The sequence below is a fragment of the Plasmodium cynomolgi genome, chromosome 7 (assembly GCF_000321355.1).
Source record: "Plasmodium cynomolgi strain B DNA, chromosome 7, whole genome shotgun sequence".
Lineage (NCBI taxonomy): Eukaryota > Apicomplexa > Aconoidasida > Haemosporida > Plasmodiidae > Plasmodium > Plasmodium cynomolgi.
In genome coordinates, this window is record NC_020400.1 from 627,344 (window position 1) to 645,344 (window position 18,001).

General features: G+C 45.5%; 4 protein-coding genes across 4 annotated transcripts; 2 read left to right on the forward strand and 2 right to left on the reverse strand.

Moving 5' to 3' along the window:
• Positions 1 to 432: 432 nt before the first annotated feature.
• Positions 433 to 4,794, reverse strand: PCYB_072360 (transporter; the record flags this gene model as incomplete). The annotated part of the gene is made up of 5 exons (XM_004221633.1): positions 433 to 492; positions 689 to 758; positions 889 to 1,046; positions 1,144 to 3,652; positions 3,989 to 4,794. 2 exons carry the CDS (start codon positions 4,792 to 4,794, stop codon positions 1,144 to 1,146), a joined length of 3,315 nt encoding a protein of 1,104 aa, XP_004221681.1. The 3' UTR covers positions 433 to 492; positions 689 to 758; positions 889 to 1,046.
• A 3,948-nt stretch (positions 4,795 to 8,742) lies between these two features.
• Positions 8,743 to 10,065, forward strand: PCYB_072370 (hypothetical protein; the record flags this gene model as incomplete). Its single annotated transcript, XM_004221634.1, has 5 exons — positions 8,743 to 8,872; positions 8,992 to 9,047; positions 9,218 to 9,358; positions 9,655 to 9,798; positions 9,997 to 10,065. 5 exons carry the CDS (start codon positions 8,743 to 8,745, stop codon positions 10,063 to 10,065), a joined length of 540 nt encoding a protein of 179 aa, XP_004221682.1.
• A 1,038-nt stretch (positions 10,066 to 11,103) lies between these two features.
• Positions 11,104 to 14,936, forward strand: PCYB_072380 (hypothetical protein; the record flags this gene model as incomplete). The annotated part of the gene is made up of 3 exons (XM_004221635.1): positions 11,104 to 11,151; positions 11,687 to 14,518; positions 14,649 to 14,936. The coding sequence occupies 3 exons, from the start codon at positions 11,104 to 11,106 to the stop codon at positions 14,934 to 14,936; spliced, it is 3,168 nt and encodes a 1,055-aa protein (XP_004221683.1).
• A 544-nt stretch (positions 14,937 to 15,480) lies between these two features.
• Positions 15,481 to 17,659, reverse strand: PCYB_072390 (hypothetical protein; the record flags this gene model as incomplete). The annotated part of the gene is made up of 7 exons (XM_004221636.1): positions 15,481 to 15,626; positions 15,826 to 15,953; positions 16,320 to 16,409; positions 16,594 to 16,715; positions 16,988 to 17,083; positions 17,273 to 17,383; positions 17,561 to 17,659. The coding sequence occupies 7 exons, from the start codon at positions 17,657 to 17,659 to the stop codon at positions 15,481 to 15,483; spliced, it is 792 nt and encodes a 263-aa protein (XP_004221684.1).
• Between the last annotated feature and the right edge of the window lie 342 nt (positions 17,660 to 18,001).

An 18,001-nucleotide genomic window follows, 5' to 3' on the forward strand; every position in this document is an offset into this window, starting at 1 on the left:
ATAATCCCCGTATGGGTATACCCGCAAAGGAGGAGATGTTGTAATTCGAAGGTTGCTCATGCAAGGTGGGCACAAATGCACACACCTGCAAAAAAACACACAGCTTTACAAACTTCCAATGATTCAAAAAAAAAAAAAAAAAAAAAAAAAATACTTAATAAGACGAATTAATTGAAATGATTAACCGCATATCGTTATCAAATAATTAAAAAAAAAAAAAAAAAAAAAGAACGAACGAACGAACGAACGAATCGGCTGACGGTAAATGCAATGTAGCAAGGATAAGAGGGGAAAAAAAAAAGAGAGCGAGCGAGCGAGAGTAACAGACGGAGGAGGGAAGAATGGAAAAAAAAAAAAAAAACAAAACGCGGATATAATTTAACCTATCGCGGTTGCAAAACTTTTTCGCTTTCGGGAATAGCGAGGTGGGTCCTAGGTCAGCGGCTCTTCCAGCTCTAGTGTTTCGTCGTTATCCTTCCGATCGGAGAAGTCCTGCGTGGGGGCACACACAGAGGAGTGCAAAAATGGGAGGGTGCAAAAGTGGGAAGGCGCACAAATGGGGGGCCCACAAATGAGTAACCGCACACTGACCCCCGTGCGCCTCGCTGGCCTAATCGAATAATCGGCATATAAAGGAAAGAACAAAATGAGAGCATAGGTATAGGGGCGCTTTCCCCCTTAGGGTTACCAAAAAATTCGCGTAGAACAACAGCAGGAAGCCAATGAAACTGGAGTACAAAATCATGGTGAATCCAGCTCTGCGGGGGGAAGCGGTGAAATGGAAGGAGGTTGAAGGGAGGATGAATCGAGATGGGGTAGCGGTTAATCAGTGAGTCTCCAATCTGTGCATCTGTAATCGCCGCTAATCAACGGTAATCGCAGCCGTACTTCAGAGCAAGCCGGTTGTCGTTCGTGTATTTGTGCATAATATCCATAATAATCCCGGAGAGCAAGGGGGCGGAGAACCAGCCGAAGACGTTGTATATGACTTGGGAGACGGCGGAGGACAGGCTCTTCTGGTGGTTGTTCACGCAGGAGAGGAGCATTCCTTGGGGAAAAAAAAAAGGGGGGGGAGTGCGGAGGATGTCTGGTGGTACACGTCAAGCGGGGGCATCTACAAGGGAGCGTCACTAGGAAGCGTCACTAGGAAGCCTCTCTAGGGAGCCTCTCTAGGGCCGCTTCTCCGTGGTGAGGCGTACCCACAGCGACGGGGACCAGCGCGGAGCCCGTGAAAAGGCACAGCCACAGCGAAATGGAGAAAAAAACAAAGTTGTTCAGGTGAGCTGACAAAATCCCGAAGATGCACGCAGAAATAGCAAAGGCAGTTGCCACCTTAACCGTTCTGGAGTAATTCGTATTTTTGTATCCCCCAAATAAATCACACACGAACCCACCAAACCAAACCCCTGATGTAGGAGAAGTGAGGAAACATAAAGTAGACACTGTCACTATTTTCATTTTCTCTGTTAATAACACAACGGACATATACTCGGTGATCCAGAATTGTATTCCTGTGACTACAAAGTACAGGTTACTCATTCCTAGGGTTATAATTATATAGAGTTTGTTATTGAGCAATTTTTTGACTTCTTTTAGGGTTTTTCTGAGGACGTTTGTTTTTTTCTCCATGATGTAGGTTGCCGACCGGTTGAAGTTTCTACGGAGAGAGCTACTCGATGCTCCGTAGTAGAGTCTGCTCGTGGATCTCGATTTGCTTCTGTCCAGTGTGTAGGTAGTGGGTTCTGGGATCAGCGGATGAACCTTCGCCTCGCCAGACTGTTCTTGGTGAGTGTCGTCGGTACACCGTTCGTTGGTGATGTACCGTTCGTTGCCGATGTACCGCTCGCTGCCGATGTAACGCTCGTTGCCGATGTAACGCTCGTTGCCGACATACCGCTCCTTCCCGATGTACCGCTCGTTGTTGGCGCCCCGTCCGTGCTTCTCCCCCTCGGAGGGCCCCTCCTCCTCGGCCTCGCTCGTCGCACTCCCCCCCGAGCTGATGTTAATCATATCCGAGGGAATAAAAAGCATGATGAGAAACAGCGGGAGGAGGAGAAAGGCCTGAATCAAAAAGGGAGACCTCCACGTGGTGACAAAAGTAGCATTCGAAAGCGGAGCATTATTGTTACGTCCATAGGAATACGAGCTATTCGAAAGGACACCACCCAAAAAATAACCAAACACAGTCCCCCCTATGGAAGCAAGCTGTATGTAGGACATCCATTGAGTAGCTTTCTCATGTGGTGAAAATTCATCGACCCAAACGGGAAGGTACACAACTGGGATAGCTTGACATAACCCATTTATGAACCTTGAGATATACATAAATGTGACGCAGTTAGCGTGACTGAAAATGTATAGCGATATGGAGAGTAGGAGAGTACTTATGGTGATTAGTAGCTTTGCCGTGAGGAGCTCAAAAAGGACACTTGCTATTATCGTCCCGATGATTAAACCAAAGTAGACTAAGCTTCCCAGTAGGGACTGCTCAATGTAGCTCAGTGGGAAATCTTTTTGTATTTCTTCCAACGTAACGGGTATTGCACCGTGATCATAATTGCAAAGAACCGAGATGCATATCATTAGGGTTAGGGTTAGCTGCAAAATATGTTCATTCGTTGCTTTACTCCTCAGTTGCTCGATTATTTTGCTCGAAAATTCGTAATCACTTTCGCCCTTATTTTCGTCTTGCTGTTTTTTTTCTCCATCCGTTCCGTCTCCCATCTGCCGTAATAATGCATAATCGTACCCGCTGCCCTTCCAAGCATAGCTAAAGCAGTTCTCCTCTTTCGACTGTCTCTCGTTTTGCTGCGTCAGTATCGACGATACCATGGAAGTTAGCAGCCCGCTATAAGTCAGGTTGCCCTTCTTCGCGTAGTAGCCTCTGTTGGGGGGTCTCCGCGCTGAGGGGGGTGCGTAATGGGATTGGCCAGACTGAGCAGACTGAACAGAATGACCATGCTGAGCAGAGTGATCATACTGAGCAGAATGACCATACTGGATTGACCCCCCTTCCGCGTTGTTTAATCCTCTCCAGGTAGCTTCACCCCCCTCCTGCGACAAATAAGCAGGTTGCACCATCTGCCCATTTCCATCGCTGCTTCTTTCCCCTTCATGCGCCTTAGGTGCGGCGGAGAAGGTAATCTGGTTATCCCCGCCGAGTTTGCAATTTGTTTTCTCCTTCCTTTCCTTTTCCTTTTTCTTTTCCTCATTTGAGTCCCAGTAACTCGGATTGACCCCTCCACTGGGGCTGCTCCCCCTTTTGAGGCTACCAACCGGAATGACGAACTTTAAAACATTGCTGCTGTTTTTTTTGTTGTTATGTCTACTTGGGTTGCTACTCCCGCGTGTATTCTTCACGACACAGTTCTTGCGCGAATTGTGGTCGTCACTAAGGATGGTATTTTTCACGAATACCTTGTGGTTTTTCTTCCTATACAATCCTACGTTCCCATCGTTTAATCTCGCGTTTTTTACTTTGTTGTTGTTACCTGGGTGGACACCACCGCGGCTTGGATTGCTCTGCTGCGTGTGTTCCCATGTCCGTTTATCATTGTCCCATTGTGACGTTGTGTTAATCCCTTGACTGCTGACGTAGGAGAGCCGGCTGCAGTTGGGGCTGCTCACCTCCCCGTATAGGTGATGATTCCCCCTAGGGGGGTTATATGTGGTGACATTTTTCAGCAGAGGGGCGCTTCTCCCTGGTGAGTCACTCCCTGGTGGGTCACTCCCTTGTGAGTCTCTCCCTGGTGAGTCTCCCCCTGGTGAACCTCCCCCTGGCGTGACGCTCCGCCCGTGGGTGTTACCGATGTAGAAGCTCACCCCCTGTGGGGATGCATTTTTTGGGTTCACACTAAAAACATTATTCGCGCTGCTGGTATAATCCATGGTGGTGGTGCACTGAACTGTGCACGGATGTTCGTGATCATTCACGTCACTCATATTGACGAAGGAGTTGCAATTTCTGACGTGCCATTTTTGCTCACACATGTTGTTATTACCTTGATTTGTCTTTTTTTTCCCCTGCTGCGTAACTAAATTATTTCTATTGAACCCATTTTTTGCATCTATCAGATTTCTGCTTGTCTGTTTGGCTAGCTGTTCCATATACACGGGTTCAAAATGTTCTACAACATCACCGTTTCGCTGCGATTTGTCTCCCCCCTGGGTGTGTGCACACATAAGGGATCTCTTCACATTGCTGTAAAACTGGGGATGCATACCACTTGGATAAGCTTCCTCAACGTGATAGTAACCAAGGTTGGAGTCGGCGATGCCATTCTGGTATGCCCCAATTCTACCATTGTCATCATGTTTGGTGATTTCCCCTTGTCTGAGGAAGTCCCCATTTGACAAGTCATTCGAAATGATCCCACCGTGGAAACTACAATTAGAAATGGAATTATTTTCGCTAATTCCCGTAGAATTTTTCAAGGCAATTTCTTCTCCCCCCCCTTGGTAGATGGTGTAGCTGCTCAGTGTGTCCCCCTGCATATTGTTCAATATAGTACCTTTTATGGATCCCCCACTATGAAGAACTGTGTTCTTTGTCCCATTTTTTTCAATTTCACTACTAAATGGTGTTAACAAGGAGTGGTATGCATTTGGATTATTTTCATAGCTCCTGTTTTGTAATTGCATTTCGTAGTATTCACTTTTCGGTGTTGATACGTCACTGTGTAGGGGGAACCTGTGACTGTTAATTACTTGTTCACTTCTATCTGTCCCTTCCGACATAGGTTCCTTCGTTTTATCAGCCTGGTGTGTCTCTCCTTCCTTCATGTGGCTCTTCATGTTATTAGTAAAGGAGTTTGTCCTTTCGTTTGACTTACTTATCATTTCGCTCATTCTTTCATTTTCTACACGCAAGACTTTGTTTTCTTTGTTTTTTTTTTATTTGATTCGTTTTATTCATTTATGCGAGTTCTCCTGGGGAGGGAGAGGGGGCCAGCAGCGAGCCTCTCCGTTGGGACCTCTCAGGGATGTTCCTTTTTCTCTTTCTGGGCAGTTCCTCTAGTCAGTTCTTCCAGTCAGTTCTTCCGGTCAGTTCTTCCAGCCAGTTCTTCCAGCCAGTTCTTCCAGCCAGTTCTACCAGCCAGTTCTTCCGGTTGATTATTCCAGCCAGTTCCTCCAGCCACTTCTACCTCGTGCCTTCTTCGCGCGAATCGGCTCTGTGTGTAGTTCGAGCTGGGCAGCCCTCTCTTCAACTCCGCTGAGCTGCTCACTCTAGCACAGAACTCGAGCGCCTCTTTCACATCTATGGCAGCGTTAACTCCCCTCAGTGTGCATCTCTCAGTGTGCCTTCCTAAGAGTTAACAACGCTGTTTACAACTGAAAAAAAATAAAATAATAAAATGACACGCACATTGGAGTGCCTCTACCTATCAGTATGTGTATCCCTTCCGTGGTGATACATTTGGGGAAGGCAATACACATTTGGGAGTTTCTCCCAAAGTGGATTCACCACGTATGTTCATGTCGCGTATGTTCATGTCATGGGGCGTCATGCACGGGTGTGTATGTGTGATGATAATACGAGGGAGTAATTTTTTCGCTTGCCCGCCCCACTGACTTGGGTTAGACAGCCAATCGCCGCAAATTCGCGCACCCCCGGCGTGCATGCGTGCTGGTGTACACTCGCAGTTGCAGTTGCAGTTGCAATTGCAGTTACAGTTGCAATTGCAGTCGAAGTCGAAGTCACAATTGCGCTTGTGTTTGTATTTATTTTTTTATTTTTATTTTATTTATTTTTTTTTTTTACTTTTTTTTCCTGATACCTCCGAGGCAGTGACGGGCGCGGGAAAATACACCGCGCGGGCGAAGAAATTGTACAGCGATGCGCGCGACCACTGCCTATGCAATTTCGCGAGCGAAGGGGCGACGGGACTTTCCCACTGTAAAGACGAACGCGTATGCACAGCGCGGAGCGTTCCTGCCGTTATACACACAAACGCATGTACGTACGTGCGTAGGTAGGTATGTCTGTACATGCGGATGTACGGACTCCACATGTATGTACGGCCGTATGCGCGTCCTGCACGGCAGTATGTGCGTCCTTCTGTACAGCTGTATGTGCGGCCGTATGTGCGTCCTTCTGCACAGCCGTATGCACGTGTATGCGCAGTTGCACGCGCGCGCAAGCAGTCCTTCGGTGCTGGTTACAGTCGATATGGCTAATTCTGCATTTGGCGTATCGCTGCGCCCGCTTTTGTTGCTCTTTCTGCGCGATGGTAATTTTTTCCTTTTTTTACCCCTCCGTGTGTTTTCCCTTCTGTGTGTTTTTCCCTCCGTGTATTTTTCCTTCTGTGTGTTTTCCCTTCTGTGTGTTTTCCCTTCCGTTTTGTTTTTCTTCTTTTTTTTTTAATTTCGCAAAAAATAATCAGACTTGTGCACGTGCGGCATGGGGGTGTAAAAAAAAAAAAAAAAAAAAAAAAGTGAAAAAAAAGGCAAAAAAAAGTGAAAAAAAAGGCAAAAAAAAAAAGTGAAGAAATGGTCAGTAGCGAAGTAGTAGCCCCCCAATGGTGCAGAAATACACACATACAATGGTAGATAGAAGGAATTCTTTTTTTTTTTTAACCCTAACTTGTGTCAGCTGCAAAAGTGCCATTTTGTCCCATTCTGTTTTGTTGCTTATGTTGTGTTGTCCCTCCGAGTTGCGCGCCAATATGTTACACTATGTTTATGCCAAATTGGGCAATTGATTTGTTTTTGTTTTTTTTTCTTTTTGTTTTTGTTTTTCTTGTTTTTTTTCATCCCATTTTGACCCCTTCGGTATGTTTTCTTTTGCGTGTCTACTGCCCCTTCGCGCGTTGCACAAAATTGTTGCAACTTGAGGACGACCTTTTTTTTTTTGTCTCATTTGATAGCGGCTGTTTTGCAGCATACACGAATTGGTAGAATGGTTTTCGCAACATTGACTGAGTTCACAGGTGGGATGGTTATGGCGTGTTGGGGGTCATACCCGTGTGTTTTTTTTTTTTCATAGTCCTCCTTTCAGTCATCCCTTCTTCTCATTTAATTTTTGGAAAAAAAAGTTCCTTTCCCGTTTTTCTCCTCCCCAGTGGAAGCAACATTGGTCAATCACGTACCTCTGAGAATACGCGAAAGACCCACGTGAAGGGTCCATCCTGTGCACACGTCTAATGAGGTAGGGGCGTACAAACACATACACATATACAGCTGCGTTCTAATGCTGACCGTTGACGCGCGAAATTTAACGTTTGCCTTGCGCGTCCTCTTGGAGGCAACAAGCTAAAGGGAAACAACAGCACGAGGGGAAAGAAAAAAAGACAAGGTAAAAACGAAAAAAGGAGAAACTGGGGGAAGCAACCAACTATCCTATCGAAATCACCTCCTTCAACGTTATAAATCAGGTATATGCGAAAGAATCGAAAGATGAAAAGCTTGTCACGTGAGAGGACGCCTGGCGCCAACTCGCCGGGGGTCTCCATCTCATTTGCACTTAGCCCCCTTGGTGCGTATGCCCCGATGCATTTTTGCAAAGGTAAGTACCACGATGGAAACGACGAAAAGGATGTGCCTGCACCTATCGTGCCCCCTTCTTGTTGGAGGAGAATACCAGCTGATGGTTCCCTTCCACACACACACTGACCTAAGACAGATTTCCTTTTTTAACTCTGCACTTTAAAAGGAATTGCCAGTCTTGCAAAAAGACACACCTTGCTTAAAAAAAAGAAAAAGGAGAAAAAAAATTGCACAGTTTTTCTGCCCCATGTTTTTTAACCTTTGTATGGGCCTTCTACATGGGCAATTACGTAGGTGCCTTGGGGGTTCAATTTGGTTCAATTTGGTTTATTTTTTATCTCCATTTTTCGCCATTTTTTTCCTCACTTTTTCGCCACTTTTGCGCAACTCCGTTTGCCCCCCTTGAACCCTCCTCGTCTCACCCCTACGCACGCCGCGCCACCAGCCCCAATTGCTTGTTTTGTGGCTCCCCCGCAAAAGCAAGCACATATGACACCGTGAGGATTCCCGTCCTCGCGTGCGATGCATTCCTGTGCGTTACACCATGTGCCCACGCATATCGATCGGCTGCACAATACTCGTATAGTGGCTTTAGCATGCGTCAGGAAATGCGCCCCCGGGTGCGCCAAGGGCACAACCAAATCGCGGGCAAAGCGCAGCCAGAACGGGACAAATGCATGCAAAGTGCCCTACAAAAGTGCGCGGAAATGGTTTTGCGTGGCGCCAGCCTGTGGAGTAGAACCACAATTAAAAATTAAACTCGTGGCAAGGGAAAAAAAAAAAAGGAACAAATTGGCAGAAACTAACCCCATTTTTTGACACCCTTTTTTGTCCCCTTTTTTGTCCCTTTTTTTGGTCCCCCTCTTTGTCCCATTTTTTGGTACCGCTTTTTGGCATAATTTTTACAAAATGCGGCAGTTATGACAATCTTCACCCCACGGGCCAAAATTTTTCCCATTTTTATTTCCCCTCGGTTAATCCCCATTCAAGCACCCCCCCCGAGTTACTCAGTCACCATATCGAAGGGAGCTCCCTGTTCAAATTCTTTCCTTCTTTTTTTGGCAATCCCATCGTTGTCACTGTGCCCCTGCAGCGGAACACACAATCAAGTAAGGCTGTGACCAAGCGGACATCTCCGCAAGCACACGTATGCATATATATGTATATAGGCCGAAAAAAAAAAAAAAAAAAAGTTGCCCCTTTTTTAACTCCTCAGAAAAGGACAGCGGAGAACTCCGCAGAACAAGGATAAACACCATGGCGCTTATTTGCATTGGCTCTGTTTGCTTTTCGTTGCTCCACGTGGGGGTCATAATTTTATTCATCTTAAATTATTTCTATGCGCACTTGAAGAAATACTTACCGAACTTCCTCACATGCGATGAAGGTGATAATTTCGTTTAGCCCATCTCGCGCATTCACGCTTTTTTTTTTTTTTCGCGCCCTTCTACATATCACTGATAGGGCACCCCATTTACGTTTGAGTACCTCCTCCCCATCCTACAGCAAAACGGAACAAACAAATAGAAGCGTCTTTGCAGCGCAGAGAGAAGAACAAGGACGTAAAACGTGAACGGGAAAAGAACAAAGGGGGCAGTCTATTGGGGGCAGGAATGCTGAGAGACGAAGAGGCAACGAAACGCAGCACCGCCCCTGGGTGACTCCCCATGAGATGCAAAAGTGTTGCTCCCAAATATGTACACTTTTTTTCTTTTTTTTTTTTCCCCCTCAGTATGTCGAAAGCACCTATATCGACTTAGCGGAAGGAGACAGTTTGAACGGCGTGTTGGGGTCCACCAAAAACGTTTCCGTGGTGGTGAAGTTCGGAGCCACCTGGTGCAAGCCGTGTAACAAAATCAAGCGATATTTTAAGGTATGGAGGGAAGAGCAGGAGCCGCAGCAGCAGTAGCAGCAACGGCAGCAGGACAGTGGCGTAAGCCCATGTGACGTCCATGGCATGGTGTAAATTGACTGCAGTGGTACAGTTGCCGTTGCAGCCGCGGATGCAGGCAGATGAAGGCAGATACAGGCAAACTGCTTCATCGTCTTCCTTTTTTTTTCTTTTTTTTCGCTTCACCCTATTTATGTTGCCCCTACATGTAACACACATCGAATATGCTTTTTCCTACTTCAATTCTCCCTCTCCCTCTCCCTCTCCCTCCCCTCCAGAATCAAACCATTACCTACGCAGTGACGCTTGTCGACGTGGACGTAGACATACATGAGACGCTAAGGGATGAATACAACATTAAGGTCCTACCCACCTTTTTATTTTACGTGCAGATCAAAAATGACTGGATTTTGACTGAGAGGGTAAGGATAACTTTTGCATCTCTTTGGCCATCCTACGCGTTGTGCACCGTTCTACGCTGCTCCACACCGTTTGGCCTTCTTTTCATGCCAACGTGTGACCCCGTTAGTGCACACCCTCAATTCAGTACAGTGCACGCATTTCATCACATATCCCTACCGCCACATTGCCACGCTCCCCCCCTTTTTCTACCGACCCAGATTGAAGGATCCAACCAGGGAGACTTAGAAAAGGCTTTCCAGAAATACTGCGTCCCCAAGGACAGCTAATTGGGAATCCACAATAGAGGAACGCACTCCTTCCTCCGACTAGCGATGGTGTAGAGACACAACTCTGTCCACTTCTTCCCAACATGCGGATTATTCCATCTCGCCCCGTCCCGAGAGAAAGGAGTGTATACCCCTACATAACCGCATACTAGTGTGTTCCCTCTCAGGAGGGACGTCCCCCCTCGTGTAGGTGCCTGCAGCTACACCCTTCCATATATTTGCAATGGTTTATTTCTTTCTCCGTTTTTTTTTTTTTTTCGTGGACCCTGTATCACCACAGTGTACCAACCAGTTGGTGATTATTTTTTTTGTTCATTCTTTATGCATCTCCCGTGCACGTGTGCACATGTCTCCCCTCCTACATGATGGCACAACATTGTAAATGAAAAGAAAAAAAGAAAAAAAAAAAAAAGAAAGAAAAAAAGGAGGGGATGACTGCGTGAATACGAATTCCTTACTCTAATTTTGATTTATAATTTGAGTTCTCAAATTCTGATTTATATGTTGTGTTACGATTTGCCTGCATCATATACATGAGCGTTCATTACGCTTTTCTCCTCTGCGCGTCGAGGCGCGCTGCTAAAAGAGTGAGAAGCACCGCTGGTAGGTAAACGGCTCTGACCGACCTACTCGTGTTCCACTCCCCATCAAACACTTAACCGCGCAACGAGCGTAACGTCGTAGCTGTTTGTAAATAAGCCATGTAGAGTACCTCCACGGTTAAAAAGAAAAAGAAGAAAAATAAAAAGAATAAAAAACTGTGTGGATCTCTTCACTTAAACAGAAGGAGAAACCATAAGGGGGTCGCCGTTTCGAAGATGCGAAAAGTGTAAGATGATTTTTTTTTTTTTTTTCGCTACTTGAATGGAGTGCCTTTTTATTTTAAGGCTTCTGGCTTCTCCTAAATTTTTGCGGCTGTGTAATTGTAGATTCAGTTCCCTGCTCCCCATTTTTGACTCCCTGCGCCGCTCCACACCGCGCGGTTGTTTTTCCAACTGCGCGAGGAGAATGACGTGCGTGGCGGGACAGTGAAATAAAATGCCCTTAAACAGAAGAAAACATGGATTGCCAAAAAGGGTCACGTTAGTGCTTCTCATACTAACACTGTGCTTTAAACACATAGCTCGCTTTGCCCGCTCCTTTGCGGTAAAAAGCCGATCTTTCGCGTTAAGTGCCACCAGTGGGAAAAATGACAGCGTAAGGTTTACACCGAGAGAGTAGAACTACTTAGCAGCGAGTGGGACAGCTCAGCAGCGAGTGGAACTGCTCATCAGCGAGTGTGTGATCTATTGAGAGATGCGCTATTGAAACGAGCCCACCAGCATGTGCAGATGATAGCTGCAATTTGGGTGACTTCTGCATAGGGCGCCACTGCGTCCGTATGGTACTCCTCGGCTAGACAATCTCGGCTGCGTTCTTTTACCCTCGGGTCAGCCGATTGGGCGAAGGGGGACCAATCACTCCGGCTAAGCAGCGCGGATAGGCTGCGTGGCTACCTGCGTCGCTGCAACTAGTGCCGCTACCAACTGCAGCCCGTTGCCATCTGCAGCCCGCTGTCCACTGCGCTTACCGCTACCGCCAATGCCAACACCAACGCTACTGCTACACCACCGCTTGACAGGGGAGGAAGGCCCAGCTGAGGGAAAATCGGAAGATCCTAGTCGAAATCGGGAACAGCCTAAAAGGGCAAGATGTAAAGAAGGCGTTATCAAACCTGGACGACCTGATGGAAGCATACGCAAGGGATACCAAGTTATCGAGGAACATGAGCACTGTATGTGGGAATGTCCTGAATTTGTGTAGCAAGTATAATGACATTAACAGCATGATAAATGTGATCGAGAAAATGAAGAGACACAACATAGAGATGCAGGAAAATTGCTTCCTTGCTATTTGCAATTATTATATTACGAACAATTACATATACGAGTACCTACTCACCATCAATAAAATGATACAGAAGAATATCCCCATCCGTGAGAGGTTCTACAGGTACATCCTCGTGCACGTCCTGGACCTCCCCCTCGGTGGAGTACACGGTGTAAGCAGCGCTTCAAACAAAACAGAACAAGCTATATATCACTCTACACATATAAACAACAAAAGGTGCAACTTAATAAAAAATATCGATTACAGCAACTTTGAAAAACATATAAGACAGCTAGCTAAATACAACATCCCACATCTGAGCGAGGAGGATAAAAAATACATCCTAAATAATTACCTGCTAATTGATATTTTTAGACATATGAACGACAACAGGGTAAAGATCAAACTGCTTTATATTTTGAAGCTCATTCATTACGTGTACGAAAATTTGCAGCACTTGATTCGGAAGAGCCAGCACTCTGCGGGAGGGGCCAGCGAGGCGCCCAGAGAAGCGGCCAAGGAAGCGGCCAAGGGAGCGGCACACAAATCGCGTATCAAATCGCGTATCGAATCGCCTAGCCAAACGGCAGACAAACCGCGTATCAAATCGCCTAGCCAAACGGCGGACAAACCTCGTATCGAATCGCCGGGCGAACCTGCCGCCGTGCAGGAGACCAAGGCGAAGCTGCTGAGTGACGTCCTGACGGACCAACTGAGGGACATCCTGGAGCTCTACAAAATGAACTACGAGTCGATGAGCATTAACATTAAAAAGTACGACGATCAAGCGGACGAGGAGGAAAAACGAACCCTCTTCTATCAAGTGAACAAAATCGTGAAGAAGCTCCCCTTTATAAAACTAACAGAGAATGTAAAAAACACGTTTAACTGTAAAAACTGCGAAGAAAATATCAACACGTACTTCTTGTCCCTTAAGCATACCATTATCGTTATTGTTAATATCATCCTCATTACTCACCTATTCAACAGTAAAGAGATTTTTAAAATAAAGCATTTTTTTTCCATCCTGAATGGGGGGGCTAGTGGGGTGGACGCGGCCCGTGAAGGGGGAAGCTCCAAGGAGACCAAAGTGAATGAAGGGGGGTTGGACGGTGCCCCTGAAGGAGGAAGCTCCAAAGAGACCAAAATGAATGAGGAGAGGATGAACGCAAGTGTCACCAACCCTGATGAGCATCACAGCAGTATGCCCAACTCGGCAGAGACACCCCAAGGAGCAGAAGGAACGTCCCTCCCGGATGCACGAAGCACAAACAAGTTGTTCGAAAGGGGAACATACACATGCCTCCTAGACGGAGCGAACATCGGATATAACAAGCAGAATGTGGAGAATGGCCGCTTCAGTTTTTTGCAAATAGAAATTCTGAAGGAAATTATAAAAAAGAGAAACAAGGAAACTCCCCTTATTATCCTTCCCAAAATATATCACTACAAAAATTCACTGAAGCACCTGCAGCAGTGCGAGTCAGAAAATGAGGGCCAAACGAATTCGAACATTTTTATTCCAAACAAAACGATTAAAGTGAAGAAGGGCAGCTCGTTGCCTCGCAGGGGAGGTGCGGAGGAAGCGGGAGAGCGCAGTGAGGAAGAGGCACTGGGGAGTGAGGAAGCGGGAGAGCGAAGTGATGAAGAGGCATTGCACAGTGAGGAATCTTTACGGGATGGAGATGCCTCGCGACGTCTCGGTGATGAAGCAGATCGGCGGGGAGCCCACCCACTGTCCTACATCAGACGGATGTTCAATAAACTGGACCCCACAGACGTAGAAATTATAAAAAAATGGGAAAGCGAAAAATGCCTCTATATATGCAACTACAACATGTACGACGATTACTACTACATCTTGGGGAGCTTAGCCAGGAGTAACAACCTATTCAATATCTACACATATGTGGATCGACTAGCCAAGCATTTCCATAAGTACCAAAATCTTAACCATAATATCATCATAGATAATTACACACGATATGGAGAGAAGGAGACATACAATGGAAGGGAAATCCTGCACGTTTATAATAACATTATTTTTGATAGAAATAATCACATAATGGTTCTCGTAAGCAATGAAAATATGAATAAAGAAAAAAAATATATCTCCATGAATGAGCAGTATTATAATGACCAGATAAAAAAAAGGAAGTATTCCCATGTGACTTTTTTCGAGCAATATAAAAATAAATTAACTTTTCGGGATAAGGACAGCGTACCCTACTCCGATGAGAATGTCTTCATGGAGACATATGTGTGTGATTCTCATGGGGAAAATCCCCCCATCTGTGTTGGTGAGGAGGAGTCCACGTCCCATAGTGGTTCTTCCCCCGTGAGAAGCAAACCTAAGAAGAAGGAAGTGCACCCCGAGGAGGGGAGCACCACATACCAGCGACAAGAAGAACGCGCGATCGAGCAAGAAAAAAATGCGACCTATGGAGAAAAAAATGCGACCGATGGAGAGGAACGCGCGACCGATGGAGAAAAACGCGCGACCGATGGAGAAAAACGTGAGTGCGAGCAAGTGGAAGGAAACAAATTCTACTACAGCAACATCTATGTGAAATGCATCAAAGACGTACGAAGTGTGCAGAAGCCGATTTATATTTACACAAACGATAAAATGAAGAACCACTACTTTAATGAGTACACAAATTACATTTTAAAGAAATGGAAAAAAAAGTTTCATTTCTTTTTACTTCAAGCAGCCAATATTTATGTCCGATCTGTTAAGTCAATCACAATACAACTCGATAGACCTCTCGAAGTTAATAAGTACGTACAAGCTACCCTTTGTAAATTTAGAGAATCCGAAGCTGTACATTGATGATATCGTGTCGTATAGGGACAAAGGCATTTATCATATTAAGATTAATACGCCTAGTAAAACGTTTCTCTCGTACCAGAATGAAAACCTGCCCTTTTTTCAGAGCGGCAACAACGTCGTCAGGTATCTCTGCATCGATTTTTCGAAGGTGTACAGACGGGGGTCCTAGTCACAGCCACCCCCTCGCAGTGTTAGCTTAACATAGTGCGTACGTGGTGAGCCACTTAAATGGCGGCAGCCACAATTTGTAGTTTGAAAAGGCTCCTTTTATGGGCCCTTCCTTTTTTTTTTTTTTGGATGCACATAACGAATGTCCATTTTGTGTCGCAAATGTTTGAAAAAAAAAAAATCCCAAATGGGGACAATCTTCTTTTAAGTTAAATCATTCCCGAGGGGGGGTATCTCCATTCGCCCCTCTCAGTTGGCTAACAAATAATACACAGCTCAAGTGAGTTGGGGTGCACCCCTCTCTTCTATGCCAAAAGAGTCATACTCGAATGGGAAGAGCCACTACTCGTTCTTCCCAAATGGATCCCCAAAAAAGGGGTTCATAAAAAAAGGAAAAAATTTGGTTAAATCTCCAAGAGAATCTCCTTCATTAGGAAGGACATTATTCTGCCGCTATCCCACATGTGTCGTTAGTCCCATTTTATGCTGCCATCCCTGCGTGGGGGCACAGTCACATGGTCCCCATTATGTATGTGTATGGAGAGCTACGGGTACGCATTCGCATACGCCATCTGCTTCTGAGTTTTCACATTATTCATTATGATGTAGTAAATCTGTTCGTAGTTGTCCGTTCCGAAGAAATTTTTGAGTTGGTCCTCTGTTATGTGCTCTTCCTGAAACATGGCGTGGACTGTGGCAGGAGTTGGGGGAGAGGGGGGTAGACATGGAGAGGGGTAGACGTGGAGAGGGGCAGACGTGGAGAGGGGCATCCACATCATCAGCATAAAAGCGGAGGCATCATTACGAAGCGCGTTTAAGTAGACATACACAATGTATAATCTGCATTTTTCTTCTTCCCCCTTTTTTTTTTTTTTGCTCCTTTTTCTTACGGTAATTTGTCAGCTCGGCGGGACTAATCAAAGTGTCATTGTAGTCCGCGTTGTGGGTGTGCAGCTTCTGCTTCTTTTCCCAGGGCAAAAGCTCCAATTCGCATACGCATTTTAAGATTGTTTTATCTCTGCAAAAAGGGGGGAGTGTGTCCAGGAGGGGCATACATGTTGATGGGAAGGAGTGTGTCGGCTCGGAGGCACATATGTCTCGTCATGGGTTCCCCCCACTTGGCCCAGCTCTCACGCCGTGGCGAAGTTTGTCAATTAGGCAACTTGCCAACCTGTTCTCATTTTTTCTCCCATTTTTTCCCCCATTTTTTCTCCCATTTTTTTCCCCCATTTTTTTCCCCCATTTTTTCTCCCCATTTTTTCTCCCATTTTTTCTCCCATTTTTTCTCCCATTTTTTCTCCCATTTTTTCTCCCATTTTTTCTCCCATTTTTTCTCCCATTTTTTCTCCCATTTTTTCTTCTTCCCGCTCGGGCCCCTCCCTACCTCTTCACAAAAATGATGATCAAAAAGTGAGACAGGAAGTCCGCCATGAGAATGTAGAACCCGGCGTGCAGGTAGTGCGTTTTTCCAAACCTGCAAAGGTGAAGTGAGCAGAACGTTCGTGAGTTTAAGAAAAAGGAATCGAATCTTTTCTTCTTCTCCTCCTCTTTGCTTCCCTTTTTTTTTTTTTTTTGTGTGTTACTCCATATTCGAGTTGAAGAAAAAGAACGGGATGGCAAACAGCACAGTGTTGGCAATCGACAGACACGCTATTAACATGATCAGCTTGTTGCAAAAGTGCACGTGCTTGAGCGCAAAGGATTCGGGGTGCTCTCGGAAATGCGTGTATATCAGCATGCCTTTGACTATCAATAGGTTTATTGCTGTGATTATGAAGACCTAACGGGGTAAAGAGGCGTGGGCGTGAAGAAGCAGGCGTTTGAAGAAGCATGCGTTTGAAGAAGCATGCGTTTGAAGAAGCATGCGTGTGAAGAAGCAATCGTGTGAAGAAGCATGCACATGAAGAACCATGGGAGAGGTGGGGCGGTACAGCATCCACGCACAGGTACGTATATAATAGCACGAGTATGTATAGCTCTGCTTCCACGTCTGGACTCCTCCCTCAGAGAGAGAGAACCCATCTCGGGCACAAACGCTTGAATTCATTTTACTATTAAAAAATAATGTTTAAGGAAATTTATGGAGCCGCACAGGATGGACCTTGTCTCCTTGGCGTAATTCTTCGTCTTGGATGTTTCTTCGTGCAGCTGAAAAGTGAAGCGGCGCGAGAGTATAAAATGGGCTAACTCACTCGATGTGTAACAAAAAAAATTGAGTTGTAAAAGGGGTAGCACGAACAGGTGGACGTTCATAGGGGCATATCCCATGGTGGCACATAAAGCAATTGAGAATGTGTAATATTATTTTTTTTTTTTTTTTTTTTTTTCCCTTCCTACCTTATCGCTGCTGCAAATGTGACCTTCAAACTTATACCACGAAATGTACTTGTTGTCATTATAGGGAGAGACGAAGAAAATCCCGAACCTTGTTTCGAAGTTGTGCACTGCCTTGGGAGGTGAAATACAAAGGGGAAAGACGCGTTAAGTGTGTCACAAGCGTGCTGTTGTAAAATTTCGCCTGTGCGTGGACAGGACATCGCGAAGTAATCAATCCCATGCCAGCCCAATTACGAAGAGAAGGGAAAATGGCCGCCTCCTCAACAGTGAGAACGGAAAGGTAATAACCACGAACAAAGGCAACATCAGAGCAATCAAAAGGTACGCGCCGATAGAACAAAGGCATATTAAAATTCGGATCCAGCTGTTAAACTTGTATGGGTCCATTTTATGCCTCACTCAGGGGTACGCGCATGAACGTGAAGGTATACGTATTCGTATATGCACATGTTTAAAGCGCTCACGAACGAGTACTCACATTAAGACGACAAAGAATGAAGACAAAAAAACATGCCACTATTTTGATACTTGTACGAAATGTAGTTCGCAAAAAAGACGATGTTTTTTCTGCTCGTCTACACACGGAAATATCTTTCTCAAGTTGCGAATCAAAAATTGTTCAGTGATAAACATTTTAACTGCAAAGATGACACACAAATTTGAATGCAAAAGAAAAAAAAAAAAAAAAGGGGGGGATTTCAAAAAATGCCAATGCGCAAATTGATTTCT